Below are 22,634 nucleotides of genomic sequence, written 5' to 3' on the forward strand. Positions count from 1 at the left end.
TTAGAGTTAAAGTACCGTGATGTATCTAACCTACCCTCAAACGGTTCCTAAAATGTCGTATCTCATGCCTATGGAAAAAATAATAGGAACTTGTATGCTGGATTTTGTTTTTGTTTTCCAACATAGAGAGACAGCAAAAGAATAAATAATGAAGTAAAATGTTAACAACGAGTGAATCTGGGTAAAGGGTATGTGGATGTTCCCTGTACTATATTTTAAGTTCAAAGTTATTTTAAAACATTACCCAGAAAATAAACAAGTGCAATAACTAATAGAACTATAGAAAACAACAAAAAATGGAGAGGGTGATGATCCACCCTACCTACCTGACTTTAGGGGACACTGGAGCTTTCCCCCACATCACACCATAAATGTTACCAATTATTAAATAATAGAAACACTACTCTTTCCCTACCCCACAAAGGGAGAGAATTCATTGACGAGTTAAAGAGAAGTTCTGGAGACAAAACAAGTGTCTGTAAAATTCAGCTGCACCCCTTCCTGACATCCTGGGCACAGGCATCCTGATGTTTCTGTTCTAAGTGTCCTTCCCTGTCACATGGGTGACCTTCAGTACTTCCTGCAAAGGCTAGTTAGGAGGATGAAGTATCAGCTGATCATCAGTAATAATAAAATAAAAACTCTAAACTGTTTTTTTGCTTGTTTTCTTCAAAACAGAACAACTTCTTGGTGTTTTTAACCACTTTTAACCAATTCCAAAAGCAATCCATCTATATAAATTGTAGAAGATTCTGTATCTTAAAATATGGGAAATTGGGAAAGACATCCATAAAGACAACGTCCAGATTTACTCAATAGTCTTCAACACTATGACACAATGGCTACACCATTTATTTTTATGTCCCCCTACTGTTATAGACAATTCGTGTGGGTCCAGTTTGTCACTATCACACTATGTTAACACACGACGTATGTCAAATCATCGTTGAAGCCTCTGAACAAGTTTTTGAACTGAAGAGGGCAGTGTTGAACAGTTTTCTGCTCTCTGGAACTGGAAGCCTAGCTAACTTTCCTAGATCTTCAGGACCACAAGATGCTGTGGAAATTCCCTAATACATAAAAGTTTAGGTACCCATTCAAATTCCATGAAGTTGAATGCCCCTTACTGGCACCTATTTTTGCCTCCTTGCCTTCCAAAATAATCAGTTCAAGGGGGCACAGACATCCTGCATTAGTTGCCTCTCTTCTTCCTTGTACCATGTAGCACTGCAGACCATTCTGGACTAAGTGCGGGTCAAACGTGGCTGCTGGCCCTTCTGTCTGTTGAACTGCCTTGTTCACTTTCCCTGCTCCACACAGTACAGCAAAATCACCCCAAACTTCCCAAGTTCGGGATGAGAGGATAGATGCTCTGTCAAGCCCATCATCATTACCATCCACGTTCTACTTCCCAGCTAGCAGAATCCCTTTTTAAAAGGTATTTTTATGTGCTGTCTGAATGCTGGTCTGAATGAGTTAAAAAGATGATAGCTTGGTAAGCCAACAGAGAGGCTGTTACATTATTAACAGAACAGCCTGAAAGTGGGGTGGCAGGGAGCAGAGGACCACCCCAGCAGTGAAGGGAGCAGGTGAGTGACAGGAGACTGGTAATAATATATTCCCAGGCAAAAAATAGACCCATGTTCCCCTGTTTAGACTTAGCAGAGTAGAATCCATTCACGACCACATCATAAGCATTGTAGTGGCTTCAAAATTTCCTCTGCCATAATTTTCAACATCAGCTCCCTACAAGATTGTTATTTGCCTTAGATTTGTCAGACTGGATAGGAAGAGAGACATCAAAAGGCTTGATCATCTAAACATTGCTGATTTGGGGATACACTTTCATGACACCCAAAAAGTCCTTCCCTAGAAACATCTGGTTTTAGAGTGGGCCTCCGAATTAACCAGGCATTTTCAAGAACACTGAAAATTATTCAGCAAGTCTCTCTGATGCTTCTAAAGTCCAAATGGTACTCTTTGTTCACTGATGTCCTGATTCTGCTAGAAAGCCCATATTCTCGCCAGGCATCAAAGATGGCAAAACAATTTGTAAGGAAGCTGGCCAGTGTATCAACTGTAAAAACTTCTAGAAGTCAAGTTGGCAGAAACTTCCACCTAATTTATACCATCCTGCTAGTCCCTGGGCCTCTCCCCATCCCACAGCCACTTAGAAGGGCTGGAGAAGGCTACAGTCCTTGCACAGATCCACAAGCCCACTGGTACCACGCCCAACACAGTCCTGCCCGGTGCGTGATCTGGTCAGCATGTATTCCCCACTGGCCGGTAGAGAAAGCAGTATGGCACAAGTCTTGCTTCTCTAATGAACATTACCATATAATTCAATTCCCTTTTGCTGGGAGAAGACTGTAATCATATGTCTGTGTGAGAGTGTCAATGTACTGAAAACAGTACTTGGAAACTAAAATGATTTTTAAAATGAACTTACAAGGCTCTTTCACTTAATTTTCTGAATATGCCCTGGAAAGAGGATCCTTAGGGTGAATGTATAGCATGTAAGATGAAGTATATAAAGGCTAGACACAGATGAAACTAACTAGTACAGCTTCTGGAAGCTGTTTTACAAAAGAACACAGCAAAGACTTTGGGTAAGCTCTGTCTTTAAGTTTTTCTAACATAAACGAAAAGTATCCTTAAAAAGTATGGAAAGTGAAATGGAGAAGAAAAATGACACTCAGTGGTATGTATTTCCTGGAGTGAACACCTGTAACTGTATTTTGACTTTAAGTATAAGCTACCCTCATAACTATATTATAGAAAAAATTATAACATATTTCATAATAATCTCCTATGTGTTTTTAAATATTTTAACAGCTTTGTCATAACAAGGCCTTCGAGGGTTAAAACACACCAACCACCTACAGACTGGAATTATTACTAAAGTCCAAAAAATGTGAAAACGTGATATATTGTGTCTTTAATGGTGTCTCAAGAAACTGAAAGTTGCGGTCATTTCATGTGTGGAAATCCCACTTTGGCAGAGACTTGGGAAAGCTCTCCCCATTTAGCTGTTATTTTCCATGAAACTACATTTACCTCTAAATAAATGTCTATGAAATTTATCAGCAAAGATCTAGAACGTGTTGAAGCAAATACGCATTTTCCCTGTAAAAATATCATACTCCCCCCACCTCCCAAGTTTCAAAGCATCCATGATCCCAGAAAGACTAAAAGCTACTGTTGGGGACCCTGCTCCCCCCACCAGAAACCCAGCTGCCAAGCTCTGTGTGCAGTGATGACCTGTTATGGGTCCAAAAGCTGAAGGGGTGCCTTTCTTTTCTCACTCTTCCAGATTCTTAAGAAATTAAGAGATAAAAGCGTAACTTGTTTTCTTTCCTTTCAGAGGTTTAAAAGAAAAAAAGACTTTTAAGGACTATGTCACATTATATAGTACAAAATGTTGATGTTTTTACCCAAACTTAGCTAAGACACAATGGCTATCATTTATGTAAGAGAAAAAGGGCTAGACTGCAAAAGATTCAACACCGACAGCCTAAGTGTACTCTACCCGGTGCTCTCCATTCCCCAGGCATGTCAGGACTGCTGGCTGCAGCAGCTGGAGCTGGTTAACTTTCCCCCATGATTTGCAGCCTTGTCCTGGAATTTCTCCAGGAATTCTCTGCATTCTAAATCCATCCTTATATTCCACACACCCAACTCCCCTTGTTCAAAGGCTTATTAACCACAAAACCTCCAAGGGGAGATGTTTAGCTGGGATTACACCTCAGAAACAGGAGTATACAGGTGATGGTCATCAGTGGCTCTGACCTTGAGAATCATGTTCAGCGGTCCCTTATACATCTGGGAATGTATACAGTATTGGCACCTTAAACCAATATTAACCTCCTTTACACAATGGGGAAGTGGTCCTTTACAAGGTCCTCTACACCTGTGCTTCTCAAGTAGCTGTGCAACACCAACAGAAACTGAGTTTTCCTGATTAAAGGCGGGTAAACAGCCACCGTATGCTGGGTTATTGTAGGGAATAATGCTAATGACCACACAGAGTAGGCACTCAAAGTGGTAGGTTTTGCTCTAGCAGTTGTGAGGGTATGAATTTCACATCTCTCAAGTCTCTTGACAACTAACCTGCCTCCATGGAAGATAGAAGCAGCCATGCGGAGGGTATTTTTTTTTTTAATCTTGCAAAATGATTTGCATAAAGTGTGTTACAAATGATCTAGAACTTGCATGAACATTGAAGGAGTCTTTGGTCCCTAGTCTATCTACTTCAGAGATCAAGAGTGATGTTGCCTAATTCCTCATGATAATCCAGTTTATCAATATAATATGTGAGAAATGGAGAAAATGGAAAAGGTATTTTCCCACTTGAAGAATTATTTTTTCTTCCTGGCACACCAATGACATGGGGTGGGGAAGAGGCCACCTTTCATCACCATTGTGTCAAATCACATACTTTGTAATTTTTTTGGTTTTTTCCCGTTTTTTTTTTTTGTATCAGTATACAACCACATGAGCAACATTGTGGTTTCTAGGATTCCCCTGATTATCAAGTCCCCCCGCCACATACCCCATTACAGTCACTGTCCATCAGCGTGGTAAGATGCTACAGAGTCACTACTTGTCTTCTCTGTGTTGTACTGCCTTCCCTGTGCCCCCCCCCATGTAATGTGTGCTAATCGTAATGCCCCCTTTTTCCTCCTTATCCCTCCCTTCCCACCCACCCTCCCCAGTCCCTTTCCCTTTGGCAACTGTTACTCCATTCTTGGATTCTGTGAGTCTGCTGTTGTTTTGTTCCTTCAGTTTTTTTTATTATCATACATTTTTTTTGGTATCATTAATCTACAATTACATGAGGAACATTATGTTTACTAGACACCCCCATCACCAATCCCCCCCGACATACCCCATTACAGTCTCTGTCCATCAGCGTAGTAAGATGCTATAGAGTCACTACTTGTCTTCTCTGTGTTGTACAGCCCTCCCCATCCCCCCATTATACATGCTAATCATAATGCCCTCTTTCTTTTTTCCCCCCCCTTATCCCTCCCTTCCCACCCATCCTCCCCAGTCCCTTTCTCTTTGGTAACTGTTAGTCTGTTCTTGGGTTCTGTGTGTCTGCTGCTGTTTTGTTCCTTCAGTTTTTTCTTTGTTCTTATACTCCACATATGAGTGAAACCATTTGATACTTGTCTTTCTCTGCCTGCCTTATTTCACTGGGCAGAATACCCTCTAGCTCCATCCATGTTGTTGCAAACGGTAGGATGTTTTCTTTTTGCGGCTGAATATTATTCCATTTGTGTTTATGTACCACCTCTTCTTTATCCATTCATCTACTGATGGGCACTTAGGTTGCTTCCATTTCTTGGCTATTGTAAATAGTGCTGTGATAAACATAGGGGTACATATGTCTTTTTGAAACTGGGCTCCTGCATTCTTAGGGTAAATTCCTAGGAGTGGAATTCCTGGGTTAAATGGAATTTCTATTTTTTGTTTTTTGAGGAACCTCCATACTGCTTTCCACAATGGTTTAACTTTTACTTTCCCAACAGCACTGTAGGAGGATTCCCCTTTCTCCACATCCTTGCCAGCACTTGTTCCTAGTCTTTTCTAAATTGGCCATCCTAACTGGTGTGAGGTGACATCTCATTGTGGTTTTAATTTGCATTTCCCTAATAATTAGCGATGTGGAGCATCTTTTCATGTGCCTGTTGGCCATCTGAATTTCTTCTTTGGAGAAGTGTCTGTTCACATCTTCTGCCCATTTTTTAATCAGGTTATTTGCTTTTTGGGTGTTGAGGCATGTGAGTTCTTTATATATTTTGAAAGTTAACCCCTTGTCAGATATGTCATTTACAAATATATTCTCCCATATACTTCCTAGTTTTTAAGCCAAGTCATTGCCCATGTGATGTGAGGGAAAAACTTCAAGAACGACAACAGTATGTGAATAATCATTTCATGATTCACCTTCATTTCAGGCGTTTGCGTATACAGGGTCAGGGGAAATGAGAGTTCTGTGATGGCTCGTCCCCCTACTTTCAGAAAGGAAAGCTCACTGCTGAGTAATTCCACAAAAATGTCATCAGTCCCATTCCCTTCCTGTAACTGTGAACTTTAAATGCTCCTTGCATCACTAGTACTACAGAGAACTAGAATAATTCTTTCACATAATTAATATGATTAATCTAATATTTAATTAATCCTTGATGCCAATTTTAAAAGGCTTCATTGCTGTACAAGATTCTGACCAACTATTTAAAGACTATAGCTTTGTAAATCTTCTCTATCACGATAACTTGCAAAGGAAACAAAAATGGCAAACTCCCTTTTACCTTTCACTTCCTCCCCTACAAAATGTTTTATTTCCTGTTCAGTTTTTGGAGTTAAGATTTTTCTGTGTGGTTTCTTATTACCAGGAAAAAGTAGCACATTTTACCACATTCTCATGTGCACAGTGTAACAAAACTCAGAATGCAACAAATCCAACTACTTAAGTTGCTTTAAAAATCAGTCTTTCCAACTGTTTGCGTTCATTCCATTGGGATTATCTGAACCAATTTTTAAAAGCCCTCAAGTACCCCAGGTTTGTTAGGACCACCTTCCTTTCCCATAAGAAACAGAGCATGCAGTAAACTAATCAAATAGTAAACATAAGGTTTTACTATAACAAAAAGCACCCAAAAAAAAACCCTTATGGTCAGAGAACTCCCACCCCAGCCACGACACCCCATGACCCACATTCCCAGGTGGCCTCTCTCAAGGTTGGGCATTTGTTACATTTCACTCAGAAAAACTAGTGACCTGGAAAAAATGGAGAATTTTGTGTTAAGTTTTTAATTTCATACAGTCTATTTAGTAATAGTTCCTAGGTCTCGTGTAAATTTTCATGCAAGGTAAATGGTAGAAAGGCCAGTGAGTTAACTTGGGGAAGGAATTTTAAGGAAATCTCGAAGTAAACAAGCTAATCTATAGGAAGTAAGCAATATTTTTAGCTTTGCTACACTTTGGCACTGATTTAAAATTCTAAAGGAGGACAAGGCTTTGCAGAAGCAATTGTATCAAGAAAAAAATTTTAAGTTCTAGAAATTCTATACTTTGTTTTTAAGAAAAACGTAGATTTGGCAAGCAATGGTCTCCAATATTTAGAGAAGAGCTAGTCTTATAAATCTAAATTAGCAATGGAATTTTACTACTTTCTTGAGGAGGGCAGGCAGAGAGATGGAGAAAATAGGTTTCCTACAGAGCTAGGCTATAGTACAATTGCATGCAATGATCCGATACCAAGTGAGAACTATAAATGCATTCTACAAATTTGATATATATATCTTATTTGCCAGCGGTATTAAATATAATTTATACTCAGTCAGATTTTTAGAAAGGAATCTCAGGAAACACGTTTTTACTACCCATTTTGCCTAAATGCTGCTGCCTGCTACCCGATCTCATAGTACTATGGCTTTATTAAAAACCACCACTTAAACCAGACCTAACCTTGTAGCGCCCCTGTCAAGTGTACCTTCATTGAAAGTTCCTGATAAACAAGTCAAAATGCTGAATACTGCAATTTCTCAAAAACAGGCATATAGTTTTTTAGGACTACAGGGAGTGATTAAGTTAAGCTTTCCCAGCCTGTTTTCAAGTTCACCCCAATCTAACATGTTATCTATTCAGTTGGTGCTGTCGTTCCTCTGTCCCCAGGGGGGAAAAGGGTACCGGTACCACCCCTAACAAAATATATTCAAGGCCTCCCCCTGAGCACAGTCAGGAAGATTCCTGCACAGGCAAAAGTTTGCTCATCATACTGAGCCAGAGAGAACGCTGTTCTGATCAAAGCGTCAGCACACTGAGAGCAATAAACGCCAGTCTCCAGCCACTGACCCGGAGGGCTCCCCCGCAAACGCCTGTCGGAGGGAAGAAAGCATTTGCTCCACCTGCCACCGAGGGAGAGCCCCGAGACTTGGCTTCTGCCTTACCTGTGATGGTAACGATCCCCAGCATATTTTAGTAGCGCGCCTCCGGAACAGAAGAGCAGGGGGTTTCCTGCCCTCCTTTGGCAGTTGGCTGAAGCAGCAGAGGGTCTTGCCAACCCCGTGCCTTCCTGCTGTGATCAGAAAGAACTAAGCGCCAAGCCGCCCTTAGAGGACGAGGGAAAACTAAAACTTGCCTTGCAAGCTGCAAGCAAAAAGCGGGGAGAGGATGCATTTCGGCAGCTAATTATAGGAGGACCTCCCCTACGCCCCCATCCGGGCAGGCGAGCTGGGGGTCTGGTCCCGCCCCCGACGCGCTCAGGGACTTGGCACCGCGCTCCGGTCATGTGTTTCATTTTGCAGGAGAGGAGCCCTCCCTGTAGCTGGTCTCTGTTAGTGGTCAGTAAAGCTCTGGAGAGAGACCCAGGGAGGGTTTAAAAGTTGCTGAGATAAATAAGACCCAGAGCCAGCAGCATTTTATCTAAACGGTTACTTCATTCCTGGCACCGATTTACTTCTATCTCAGTTTTTAATACTCCTTAAAGCAAATCACCGAAGAGATATTAAATTCTACTGCCATTTTTTAACGCTGTATTCTCTATCTTTACGTAGGCTTAAAGGCTGATGAGGTGCAAAAGACTGTTCCCTTTTTAGCACCTATAGTATTTTATATATTAACCCTCTGCTTCTGACACACACACAGGAGTAGCACTGATCTGAGGATTAGCAACTCTTAGTCCTGTTAAACACCTGAACACTTTGAGAAGGGCTGTTCCGGGGCAGCCTTTGTGTCATCAATACTTGATCAAGGCAACTTTTTTAAAAGCCCAAATACTTGAGCATTAGATCTGTATTTTTTTAGTGGTTGAAATTAAGCTACATTTTTTTTATCAAACCATGCCACATTCCAATATATAAAAACTATCGCAGCTCTAATAGACAAGCACATGACATGGAAATCATTAGGAGTCTATGTTAAAAACTCACAAAATTTCAGGCAGCCCTAAATTTTTAAAACCTTTTTCCCCGTAACTTCAGAATTGTTCTATGTAAGGGCAGAAGAAGGTGATAAATGAGTCTTTCGGTTTTGACACACTCCTTTGTATCTCAACAGGTCCTCTAGGCCCCCTGGGGTTTGTTTCCTTTCCATCCTTCCCCCTATTTATCACTTCCTGTCTTGCCTCTCTGATCCCAATTAGCCGAGACTCTTTCCCTAAGCAAATAAAAGTAAGGTTTTACTATTGTTCCTCTCGTAACACCGTGAAGACCAGATCTTGTTCATTACTGCCTAGGAGGCAGGGAGGGCCCGGGGTGGACCACAGTGGCCAGAGTAAGGAGAAGGGCTGAGGGTATCAGAAAAAGGAGCACAAATACGAGTCCTGCTGGCTGGCAAGGCTCGGAGTTGTTCCTCCTGGCCACCAGGGGGCGCTGGGGACCATACTGAAGCCCAGACTGAGCGAAGTTAAGGCGGCATCGTTGCAGCAATCCAACCTTGTCACAATAATCAGCCTCATCCTCTCCACAGACCGGATTTCCCTCATACTCAGGCAAACACCCAGCCTAGTCTGGTCCTAAGTCCACGCGGGAATACGGAATGATGCACCTTGTCCTGATGCCTGCGAGCTGACTCCCAGAGCAAGCCACTTGGCTTCCTAACCTTTTATCTTCCCTGGAGAAGTCTTAACTTTGGTTCACAAATTGCTTCAGTTGTAATGAGCGCCTGGTGTGCATGCAATGCTGCTGATGTAATGATCCTGCTGCAGTCCACACAGCTAAGGGGTTGGGGCAGCTCTGCATTCCTCTCCTGCCCTGAACCTGGGCCCCCAGCCCCAGCCCTGGTTGTGCAGATGATGATCAGAGACTCTGGAGGCAGCACCGGTGGTCTATGTGAAATGAGTGACCTATAGCTTTCCCAAATGGGTGTATCAGCACAGACACTGTGTCCCTAGGCAGCGCTCGCGCTCTTGCGGAGTTGTCCCAGGAGCATAGGCGACCTCGGGATTCTGAGGTGTCAACTGGGCATCGTTTCTCAGCACCAGCTGTTGGAAACAGCACACGGCTATCACCTGGTTCTGCCTCTGCAATATACATGCTCCACTCACTCATGGGTGCATCCGCTGATTCTGACCTTGCTTAGCTACGCTGCCAGCTCCTCTACTTCCTCTAAGTCCAAATTCTAACAGGACAAGCAACAGCTGCTCCACTGAGCTGGACAGGAAGAAACTTCACTAGTTAGTTACAAATTTAAAGCCTAAAGCAATATTTTAAAAGGTAAATATATTACTGTTCAGTTTTGTCCCTTAAACTTCTTTCTTCCTTTCTATGACACTGGTAAAGAACACTAACATGTCTGATTTGATGTTCTTAAAGAGGCAGTTCAAACCACAAGGCAGAACAAGAGATCAGGTGGCAAGTTGTTGATTCTTAGCAGACAGTTCTCCTTTGATCTCCACCTCTAAGAGGAATCAAGGGCAGGGGATGTGGCGCAGCTGCCTGGTAGGCCTCTGTATGTCTGGGTTTACAAAGAGAAGTCATCAATCAGTGTAAGAGCAGGACTAAAGATCAGACCGAAGGTCAGTGCACAATGCAGGGAATTTTCTTTTGTTACTATTTCTATTCCCCTTTTGTTTTTGTTAAATCATAATTTTAGAGATCATCACCCAAAGCAAAAACAATGGCAAATGTTTGCCTTATCATAAATAAGTGGATGACAGAAAAAGTGTTTCCCCAACCTTAATAGTTCATGCAACAAATATTTACCAAGTTTGTGCTCTGATAACTGTGCTAAGCACCCAGGGATACAATTAGATACTGTCCTTGGTCTCAGGGAGCTGTATTGGATGGCAAGACACACCTGGAGACGGAGGCAGGCACACTCCAGTTTAGCTCACTTCAGATGATACCTGAGCTAGCCTCAGGAAGGACAGGGTGTGTGAAGGGGCAGCCCTATCTGGGGCGCAGAGGAAGGCAGCCCCTGCGGAGGGAGCAATGTGGGCAAAGGGCAAGAAGACCAAGACATTTAGGGAATCATGACACTTCCCTAATAGTTCTTGGCAACTAAAACCTCACAGTCTACTTGAGAAAACCAGGGGAGGGGAAGGAAGGGACGGAGATGATTACTGACATCAAGCCAGAAACACTATGTTTGAGGCCAGATTACAAAAAGTTATGGATGACATCTTAAGAACTTTCTAACAAACTACACAATTTAAAAATAGGCAAAGGATTTGAGTAGGCATTTCTCTAAAGTAAATACACAAATGGCCAATGAGTACAAAGAGATACTGAACATTACTAGCCACTAGGAAAATACAAATCAAAATTACAATGAGGTGCCAATTCACACTCACTAGGATGGCTATAATCAAGAAGACAAACAGTAACAAGGAATGGAGAGATCAGAACCTTCGTATGTTGTTAGTGGGAACGTAAAATGGTGCAGCTGCTCTGTGAAGCAATCTGGCAGTTCTTCCAAATGCTAAACATGGATTTACATATGACCCAGTAATTCTACTACTAGATATATACCAAGAGAAATGAAAACCTACAACCACACAGAAACTTGTGTGGGAATATAGATAGCATCATTATTCTTAATAACCAAAAAGTAGGGGCAACCCACATGTCCATCAACCAATGCATGGATAAATAAAATTTGGTGTATCTGTACAATAGAATGTTATTCGGTAATAAAAAGGAATGATTTATACATGCTGTAACATGGATGAACACTGAAAAAAATCTACCAAGTGAAAGAAGCTGGGCACAAAAGAGCACATACTGACATATTGTTTAATTCCACCTACATGAAATGTCTGGAATATGCAAATCTATACAGACATAGAGTAGACTAGTGGTGACCTAGAACCAGAATGCTGGGGAGAGGGGGAGGGACCTCTAATAGGTATGGAGCTTCTTTCTAAGGGATGAAAAGGTTCTAAACTGACTGTGGTGACTGATGGCTGTACAAATCTGCAAATATACCAAAAACAATGGGAACGTATACTTCAAATGGATCAATTGCATGGTATGTGAATTTTATCACCTTAAAACTTTTTTTTTTTTTAATAATTTTTGTATTAGTTCTGAAGGCTTCAAGGAATCATTGGAGGTTTTGGAGCAGACTGACACACAATGTGAACCGTAATTTAGAAAAGGTAACTGGGCAGTCATAACATGGAGGAAGAAACTCTAGAAATGGAACAGATGGAAACCGTGGTGACCAGGGTGAGGAAGGAGTCCAAAGTCATATCATGCGCCTACTGCAAGATGCCCGAGGCACAAAGAGAAGGCAGCGGAAGCCTGGCAAATCTCTTGAGATCATCCAAATCAAAGGATGTGACATCAGAAAGGTCTGGAACTCTAAGGAAGAGGAATCTGGAAAAGCACCCTGAGAACGGACAGAGATCAGAGGCAATCGAGGAGAAAGTGCATTCAGAAACCAAATGTGGACAGGATGGAAAGATGGAAATAGCGGTCAACGGTGTGACACGTCACAAACCGGTGACACAGGACGAGAACTGAAGCAGCCTCACAGTCCGAGAGACCAAGACCAACAGGCAAATAAGTACAATAAAGGAATTATTTATTCTCTGTGCTGAAAGGGGTCAATACACCAGAACGGGCATCCATCCTAGGCTCATTAATTTCTTCCAGGGAAGCTTGAGTATTAACCCCAAATAAGAGCATCAGAGAACTGGAGAAATGGGCTCACACACCCAAGCGAGCCCTCGCCATCTCCTCGGATTCCTTTTCAACCTGGCATTTCACTTGGAGGAAAATAAACCAAAATCCAGTAAGGTCTGTAACCTCTGGCTGGAAATGGTCAGGTGAAATCTAAGGGGGCACCGTAATGCCACTGTTACTCCTTTAAAATGGCGCAAGATCATCTTTTTACAGCATCCTGGATAACCATGAAAGAGAAGATTAATGTATAGACACTGAATCTAAATAACATAATCAAGTTACATACAAGATGGGCAGGTTTTCCTGGGATCAGCATGTTTTCAGGTCTCTGCCCCACGATACGAACACAGACAAATATCGGCTAATTGAATTTTATGGTCCAGTTGAAATGCATGTTTATACAGACATGGTTATTTCAATGCAAAATCCTCAAGACAAATGTGAAAAATAGCTCTTCAAAGGGGCTGTTGTAATACAATAAAAAAGTGAAAGGGGGATTTAAGATCACTTAAGACAATTTTTTTAAAAGAGGGGAAATAAAATATTTAAAAACTCAATCCAAATAATAAAAGCAATATAAAATAAGTGTTATTTCTCCCTTATTGAGTCCACATATTGTTTTATTCTTTGATTTGGCAATTCTATTTTTATGAAACATACCAAACTAGAGAGGTACAGATTTATGTATGAGCATGTTTACTGCTTGGATTGTACACTACTTAAAGGACCTAAGTGTTCCAACAGCAGAAAAAAGAAATATTTAACCCTTCATTGGAATACCTGGCAAAAACATGCTTGAAGCAGATAATGAAAAGGAAAATGCCTACATTGATAATATAAATCTACACACCTTTGTTCAGGGAGAAAGTGGAATATAAATTATATTTTCTGTAATTCCAATTTTGCTTTTTAAAATGCATATATACTTGAGGCTGAAGTAGAAAAAGAGCCCAGAAATAAAATAACAGAAGCTAACCACAGTGGAATTAAGGGCAATTTGTCTCAGTATTTTCTTAACCTTTCAAAAATCTTCAACAACTTTCCGCTTCTTTTACGGTTTGAATGTGAGCACATTCAACACCTGGCTCTGGGTTGTACGATGTGGTTCAGCACTGCCAGACCTTGAAATTTAGAATACTACCTCTGATTACCTTTCAAAAATGCAAAGTGGTCTAAATCATGATCTTCAAGTCTCCAATCACTGAAACATACAAATTAGCAAGCAAAGCAGACTAAAGTTAAAGTGTAATCTTTAAAAAATTACAAAATAAGAAAGAACTTGCTTCTCTATCAAATCTGGTCAGTACATGAATAGGAACCAATTCTTTCCTGGTTGACATGTTCAAACACTCTATTCATCTGAAAACTGACCACCCCTGTCTTTAGTATAATCAAAAGAGAACTTCATAGTCTGAAAAGCTAGCTAGTTCTGGCTCTTCTGTTAGCTATGTGGCCAGGGGCAAAATATTTAAGTGCCTGGGTTTCAAATGATGGGATAACACATATGTATCATAGTAATGTTATTCTGAGGTACAAGTGAAGGTTAACACTAGTGCTTTCTAGAAGCAGAATAGATGTGCGCTATTATGCGCACTTTACACCATGCATTTGTCAACAGAGGCAATACTGCCTCCAGTGGGATGAAAACTGGTTCATGAAGAGGAAGCTCTGTGTGCATGAAGCACAGAGATTATATGGTACATAAACTGATATACAGTGTATGTTATTAAAATTTTACAGGGATGTGACATTAGAAAAATGTTTAAGAAGACTCCTTACAGAGATAACAATGAAAAAGGCTGAGGAATACCGCTTGAAGTATCAGTTAAGTCTCATTTTAAAGATTCCTTTGAAAACGACCTCTGGAAAAGTAAGAATGCCCCTCCATCATTGATTTTCAGAAACGCATCCTGATAATAGAAGCATTATCTAGCGCCAGAAGTAATTAACCGGAGCCATCTCTCCTCGTAACCAAAAGGAGTGGGATGGAGGGGCAAGCTGAACAAGGCTCAGAATAATGCTACCTCCGTACCCAATACCCACCGGCACCCCACAGCTCTTGCCCTGAATTACAGTGTTGGCCCCCAAGCAACGCACACAGGCGACCTTGAGTTTTCTAGGACCCATATTGAAAAGAATAAAAAGAAGTGAGGTTAATTTTAATGTAATTTTATTTCACCCAATATTCTATAACATTATGTCAGCATGTACTCAATAGGAAGAAATATTATACATTTTTTATACTGAGTCTTTGAAACTCAGTATGTATTTTATACAAAGAGCACATCTCAGAAACAGGATTAGCTCCATTTCGAGGGCTCAACAGCCACATATGGCCAGCAAATAGCTCTGCAACAATAAACACAACTGAATATTGCCCCCTTCCAGCTAACTTCTTTCCCAGTGACAATTCTCTCTCTGCTTTAATCTCTTTGCCTCCCAGACAGAAATTACCAAGACATCCAATCACAGGACTGCCCTCATTTCTTCAATGCCCCATTTAGAGTGGGCGCCTTCGTTTCTCCCAACTCTTCTCAGAATTATCCAGCATAAGCCCATATCCTGTATTAAGGCCTTCCCATCTCCGCATTACTGAGCTCTCCTGCAGGGAACACCCTCCTGCCTGACATAAACCTTACTTGGTTTTATTTACAGGTGGGTTCCTGGTGGTTTCTAAGTGGCGAGGAATTAAATGCGCTTTGACAGATTTCATTATTACAACTGCCTTTTACATTGTCTCTTAATTTGAGTTAATATATTTGAATCTATTGTTTTTCCCACCAACTTTTACTGCAATCGTACACAAGGGTAAAGTGCTTAAAATTAAAATGATCAGTGTGTTACTTAAGCGGTCAAGTATATTTAGATGGGCTTCAAAAATACATACAAAGCAAAAATTGACACAGAAGAATTAAATATACTTAATCTGTAGTCACAGGAATTACAATTGATGTGGAAAGACAGCTTTTTCTACAGATATAGTGTGATAAGTAGAAGTGTACAATTTTCTTTTTTTTTTTAGTCCAAGTAAAATTTACTAGCTAGGCAAAGACTAAATTCTGGGTGGCAGCCCATCTAACTTATACGCCTGCAGAAAACACACTCCTGGCTCACCAAAATTTAATACTTAAATTCCAGGGTCAGAGAAAGACAGAAAAAAGACAAGAAATTTGCAGTGGCAACTGGCTTGACTGCTCTGGGAAAGCTGCATCCTGGGAGGGCAGTGAGGACAGTAACGCAATTTATGCCACAGAAATCCCCAAGAGCCTCAGTGGGCCTACAGCAGGAAGACGGGCTGAAAGACTCCAGATGTGGATGAATGGGTCAATAAGATATGGTATATACACACAATGGGCTATCACTCAGCCTTAAAAGGGAAGGAAATCCTATCATAGACCACAAAGTGGATGAACCTTAAGGAGAGACATTATTAAGCAAAACAAGCCAGTCACAAAGACATACGTTCATACATGGCTTCACTTACGTGAGGTACCTGGAGGGGTCAAATTCATAGACAGAGAGTAGGAGGGTGGCTGCCAGGGGCTGGGGGGAGGAGGAAATGGGGAGCTGTTACTGGAGGGGTACAGGTTCACCACTGCAAGGTGAGGCTCTGAAGAGGGATGGTGGTCAAGGCTACACAATGTAAATGTACTCGCTGCTACTCATCCGTGTACTTAAAAATGGTTGAGACGGCACATTTTGTGTTGTGTGTATTTTATTCAAGTTTTAAAAATGTGTTTTAAAACAAGACCCTCTAAGTGCCCCTTCCCACACTATGTACGGCCAGGCACTGTTCACTCACCGGTCCCAGGAGATAAGAGGTTTATATCCTAAACGCATGTCCAGACTTGGGGGGTGCGGATCACTGGAGGAGGCAGGCACCCCTGCCCCCCGAGGGCACCATCATGGAAAGCAAGTGGTGTTTACACACCCCACTCCCAGACTTCCCCCTCACTAGCCTTCAGAACAAAGCCTGAGCACTCCAGGAAAGAAGAGTCCTCTTAGGGGAATACAACCAGTCCAAGAAAAGAGATTTTAAGACCAAGCAGATCACCCTCAAGGCGTGGCAACCAATGACCCAGGACACATAGCTTTCAACCAATTTTTAAATAAGACAAACCAGCCCCCAAATCAGTCACGTAATGAAAACATCTAATACGAAAGGCAAAGAAGTAACATGGAAGAGACAGAGAAGCTCTGCAGAGAAATGAACTTTTAAAGAAATCCTCAGGGAGATAAAAGATATTGTAGCCAAGAAAAAACAGGATGCTTTAAAAGGGGGTATTTAGAACAAAGAAAAACCAGTTTTTAGAAATTAAAAATAGAATTAATAAAATGAAATCTAGTCTTGAGGTCTTAAGGATGTTTTCCCAGAAAATAGAGCCAAGTACTACAGAGAAAAAAAAGGGGGGGGGGTGTGGGGGGGTGGCAGGGGGAGATCTTAATTAGAGCAATTCTAGAAGGTCTAAAATCTTAATAGTAATTCCAAAAGAGAACAGAGAAAAAGATGGGAATGGAAGAAATAATTTCCCAGAAGTGAAGGACATGCATTTCTAACCTGAAAGACCTCATGAGAACCCAGCATGTTGAATAAATGGATCCACATGGAGGCTCATCAGTATGAGATCTTCAGAAGACTAAGGACAGAGGCCTTAAGAGCCAGCGAGGGAGTAAGAATCAGAATAGCATCCAATTCCGAAGTAATACATTTATCAAGTGACACTGATAGAATCCAAATGTGAACAGAGCAGAAATTAATGCACCTGGGGAATGTTTAGGGACAAGAGTTGACAAGCATGAGGAGAATGTTGCACTTTTGCAAAAAATTCATTCACTTAGCTTAGAGGGGGGAGCACAGAGCTTGAAGGGAATCTTGGGGGCTTTGCAGGAGGTCGTTGAGGTGCAAACCCTGGTCCCGCTCTAAGGCCATTCATTCTGTTGGAAACTATGAATCGTCCATTTTATTTATAACATACAATACATCAGAAAATGGAAGTTCTTGTATTCTTCCCTCTACCCACTGTGCTGTGTAAGGCTGTGTGCTTTTATAATCATGATGAATACAACACCAAAAGGGGGACTGACAATCCCACCATTAGAAACACCTATCAGCACATATTGGTATTTTCTTTATTTTATCTGACTTTGATTCATGTATCCCCTCTAATCAATGTACTTATCCCCTCTGATCAATTCTTTGGTATATAATACTTGGTGTCAGGCAGACTAAGTTGCTCTCGCATTTTAAAGAGTTTGAGAATAAACTACCCTTTAGAAAGGTTGGAAATATTAACACTGAAGCCCAGTTATGCTTGGCAAGCTTCCATCAAGTACATTCATATTTGAGATACATACATACATGTCCTGGCATTTTGCTTTTAATGTGAGGCAGCTTATTTGCGCTGGACATATGTGTCTAGAGAAGAAAAGATTAAATAAAGAAAGACAAGAAAAATGTTTTCAAATATATAGAGGCCTACCATGTGGAAAAAGGAGGTGACATTGTTCCATGCAGCTCCAGAAGGCAGCACTGAAACAGAGGAAATAAGCTGGAAGGAGGCCTATTTTCCCCCAGGGGAATAACTGGCTTCCATGTAGGGAGATATTCCCCAAACCTTCTAGTATTTAGGCAGAAGAGCCCCCTGCATGCGGTAGGAGCCGGGTGCAGACAGCCTCAAAGTTCCCTTTCACTAAGGGAGAATTCTGAATGATCCCAAACCTGATTTTCCAGTTGGTCAGTCACGAAAGCAAGATATGATGGGCTGGATCTTGTCTCCTCCAAATTCATGTTGAACCTCTAACCCCAAGCACATCAAAATGTAACTCTATTTGGAGGCAGAATTTTTAAAGAAGTGATTAAGTAAAACTGAGACCTTCAGGGTGGCCAGAGCATCCTAGTGAAGGGGATTATGACAGAGAGACAGCAGAGATGGGCAGGCAGAGGGAAGGGCATGTGAGCGCACTGAGGGAACATGGCTATATGCAGGCCAAGCTCAGGCATCAGAGACACGAAACCTGATGATAACGAACTGCTGTTGCTCAGGTCACCCACTTGGTGGTAGCTTGTTATGGCAGCCCTAGCAAACTAATACAGCAGGACAATCACCTTGTGTTCGGTGTCAGTCTAAATACCACACATCCATGTTAAGATATGTTAAAGCAACCAGTTCATTCAATTAATTAAATCTGTCACACACTGCTTTTCACCAAAAATAACTAATGCACGCATTGTTTAACAGTGGGCCAGAGGAGGTCTACTTGATCCTTCCACTGTGCTGACACTAACTATAAAAGCACTTTGCAAAATTCAAAGTATGGTATATTCAGGAATAAGAATCAACGGATAGGCTAAAAAATTGCAGAATTTAAGCCCAGAGAATATATCTTCTGGAAATTGTCAGAGCATCCTTTTATGTCATATAGGGAAATTGTGCTCTAGAACTCATCATTGCCAGAGCCATTTGGGGGCTGTTGTATCAGGTAAACTGGGAGCTGTTTTAAGGATGAGTCACTTTTTGAGAAAACACCAAAAGGATTTTCATTCCATAGTATAATGGCTAAAATAATTAATGTTTCTGCTAGTGCCTTAGTCATAATTAGAGAACCATTATGAGGGATCACCTCCATCCCTCCAAGAGAAAGGGTCTCAATCTTTGTATACTATATGTTATGTGGCCAAGTCTTTAGGCCATCTCACCTACACTCCTCCTTAAGCGGGCCAGAGTATCAACCCTCTTCAAAGAGTGCACAGAAGTAACCTTAATATTATAGCCATTTAGAAGTAAGTCTTTGCAGTAATTGAAGATTGACTGACAATCTTTAGGGCAAGTAGATATTAACCAACATCTTTCACCCATTCTGGGCGATACCAAACCTTTACATAATTCTGATCTTCTCCCATATAGGGGGAGAGATATGCTACCTCGTAGCCTTATGGAGCTACTTATCCTTCTTGCATACCTGAATGATTACATATCAAGACAGTCTTGAAAAAATTTTCCCCTCTTTAATTTTTGTTCATTAAACTACAACTTCAAATCTAGAAGATGGCTTTTAGGATGAAACTAAAAAGAAAAAGCATGCAAGTGTTTTTGTAGAAAGGCCTCATGAAATTGCCCAAGGTCACCTGAATGTCTTCAGTGGCTAATCCATCATTTGGTTTTTTAATGCTTATCTGACTAGCAATACTGATGTTACTCAGTCATAGAATTTCAGAGATGGATGAGGATGCTCATTTTACAGAGGAAAACCTGATGCTTATGAGACGAAGGGATGTGTTCAATGCAAGGTCACACAGAAACACAGTGATTAAAGCAGCCTTACTCATGTGTTGGTCCTCTATAAGGAACTGATCATGAAGAAGGAGGGTGAATCGAAGTCTTACCCCCTCCGCTCGCCCTCCTCGCCTTTTCTCATGGTAGAAGGGAAAAATCAAGGGTTGTTACACTGTTAGACTTGACTGTAGTTCAGAGGAAAGAAGTGTCTTCTCTATACAGCTTGGTTGTTAATTACTAAAAAATAAACCTGTTTCTTTACAGATGAAAATAGTAGAGAATTTGTACAGAAATTTGTCAACGACAATGAGTAATTTCAGAGAGGCACACGAAGAGCACAGCTGTGGGACAGAGGAATGGATTAAAACCAGTTCCCAGAAACTGCCTACTCCAGTACTTCTGCCCAAGTTCAAGGCCTATGTTGTGAGTGCTCTCCCTGGCTTTCAGATCATTACAAAACAGGATACAGCTGGAGAAAATGTCATACAGAAATACTGCATTTGAAATACGAAAGTGCGGGGGAGGGGCGTCCTCTCTTTGTTGAGAACTCATATTTGATAGCATTACTGGGAGGTCAGGGTCTGATTTCATGCTTCCAGGCAACACCGGAGTAACAGTAAGCACCTGGAAGACCCCAGCATCGTGCTCGGACAAGCACCTAGCTTTGTTAGTGCTCGTGAAACCAAGGAACTGGAGTGGGGGGCGTAAATCTAAAAAGCTGCAGCATTTACACAGGAAATGCATTCTGTAAAGTGGGAAGATAACACGTCCCCCTCTCCCATGAGTAAAAATGTAATACTGTTAACTCTAACTTAAATGGTGACTTCATTTATTCCAATATTTTCTGAGCGCTTACCACGTCAGACACTGTTCTATACTCGTGGGGTTCAGCACTGAATGACACAGAACCCCTTCCCTAGTCCCAAGAAATCTCTGCTGGCTTATATATATATATATATTAACGTATTCTTATCTTTTGGCAGAGGTGGAGTTAAGAGGCAGGCACCTCGAACTCCAGATGTTGGCAACTGATGTGGAAAAAAATAAAGGAGGGATAGGGGATGGTAATTTAGGCGACAGGCATGTTTTATGAGAATACTAACAAGGTACCAATTACATCATAAAGTGCAACAGAAAAGGGATTAATCATAAAAACAATTCTTCTCTGAGTCAAGAAAGCCTCTCGCAGAAAAACAAGTCTATTTGAGGGGTGAGGGTGGGGAGTGGCAATCTTTACAAAAACCTAGAGCTGTTCTCAGGGTCCTCACTGTCCAGATAAAAGTCATTATATGGTCCAAAAGCAAAGAACTACTTGTAACTCCAGGACAGATTGTCTGTAAGGTCACAAGATCCACAGGGAGGGGTGTGATCACTTGGCAGTCACCATTTGGCCTTTCCATATCCCAAAGGCACTTAAGACACTAGGAGCTGGAGGGTTCAAACAGCAAATTTAATAAAAGCAAAGACAGTGACTTGATGCACAATAGAAAAATGAAATTCTCCAGTGTTGCAAATTAAGCTTTAGACAACTGAGCAATGGATCCGCCATTTTTGTTACTGTATCTGGGGGTAAAATACCCAGATGCAGAAAAGTGGAATCCTGCGAAATGCAAGAAATACATTCTCTAAAATATTTCTGCTTTTGAGTGACAACATTTTGGGGTTTTTTTGGTCCCTCTTGGGGCTGAGGGCATGTTTTCCAGGATTGCCTCCAGGATCAGGGCAGTTGTAACAGTGGTGGGCCACGTGCACGGTACCCTAGGCAGCCTTCTCACCGGTCTGCTTAGCAAAACAAAGCCTGTTCGTCTGTTTGTCTGGCTGATACTTTTCATGCAGTTGGCCCCAAAGTGTCAAATGCCAAGGGCAGAGCCCCCATGTGCTGCTCCAGTGTTGCTGGTGTTAAATGTCCTCACTCTGGGTATGCAAATAGCACAAGCACATGTGAACAAAAATTAAAAAGCCGAGTAGAGGACCACCATTGTTTGTTCACACAAATGTGTCTTGTGAAGACGGAGAAAACATGCATTCACATCCTTTAAAATGTTTGCTGTGTGTACTCTGCGGAAAGGCAAATCTCAAAAAGTAACAGAAATAACTATTTGTAAAGGACAAATGCAAACATATTAAAGACCTCAGACATTCCCGTGATTATAGGTATATGGCAATGAGCTCACCAGGCATGTTATTTAACAAATTATGTTATTATCAAAACAAAGAATGTCTTGAGTTTTTTTATTTTGTAATACTGTGTTTTCCCATCTGTTTGGGAAGAAAATAATCTGCCCAACAGACACCAAGATTGAATTAAAAAAAAAAAATCTAAAGGTTCTAATGTGCAAAAGTTTTAAATCTAAAACTGGACCGCAACCAAAATAAAATGTTTTAAAAATCATCCCTGCTCAAGCATTTAACTCATGAAAAACCATAGTATGGAACAGACTATAGAACAAATGACAGTTTGGGGTTGAGTGGGGAGGGTCTTTCTTTCTTTCTTTCTTTCTTTTTTTTTTTACTTGCAGCAGAAGCATATCTTCCATAAAATGAATGGCAATTGTGCAACCCCCATGAATGCTAGGAATCGCACAGTGTGACAGAACTTGGTAGAGGCAAAAGACTGCACTTCTATATAAGCAGTTTCGATATATGACAAACCACCTAAAAAGAATACAGCATAAAGGGACTAAATCCCCAACTGAGAATTACTGTGAACTTTATTTTTTCA

The 22,634-nt window shown here is 41.2% G+C and overlaps 1 protein-coding gene across 2 annotated transcripts in view; it reads right to left on the minus strand.

The window, feature by feature from the left end:
* Positions 1 to 22,634, minus strand: part of AKAP12 (A-kinase anchoring protein 12) — a 91,511-nt gene that overhangs the window by 16,829 nt on the left and 52,048 nt on the right. The window contains exon 1 of one of the 2 annotated variants that reach the window (XM_036910801.2): positions 7,959 to 8,195. The exons of the other annotated variant lie outside the window; for it this stretch is intronic. Coding sequence (XP_036766696.2) covers positions 7,959 to 7,983 — 25 coding nt within the window. The 5' untranslated portion in view covers positions 7,984 to 8,195. Of the gene's footprint in view, positions 1 to 7,958; positions 8,196 to 22,634 lie in introns of those variants that run through there. 2 annotated transcript variants of the gene reach the window in all.

The sequence above is a fragment of the Manis pentadactyla genome, chromosome 12 (assembly GCF_030020395.1).
Source record: "Manis pentadactyla isolate mManPen7 chromosome 12, mManPen7.hap1, whole genome shotgun sequence".
Taxonomy (NCBI): domain Eukaryota; kingdom Metazoa; phylum Chordata; class Mammalia; order Pholidota; family Manidae; genus Manis; species Manis pentadactyla.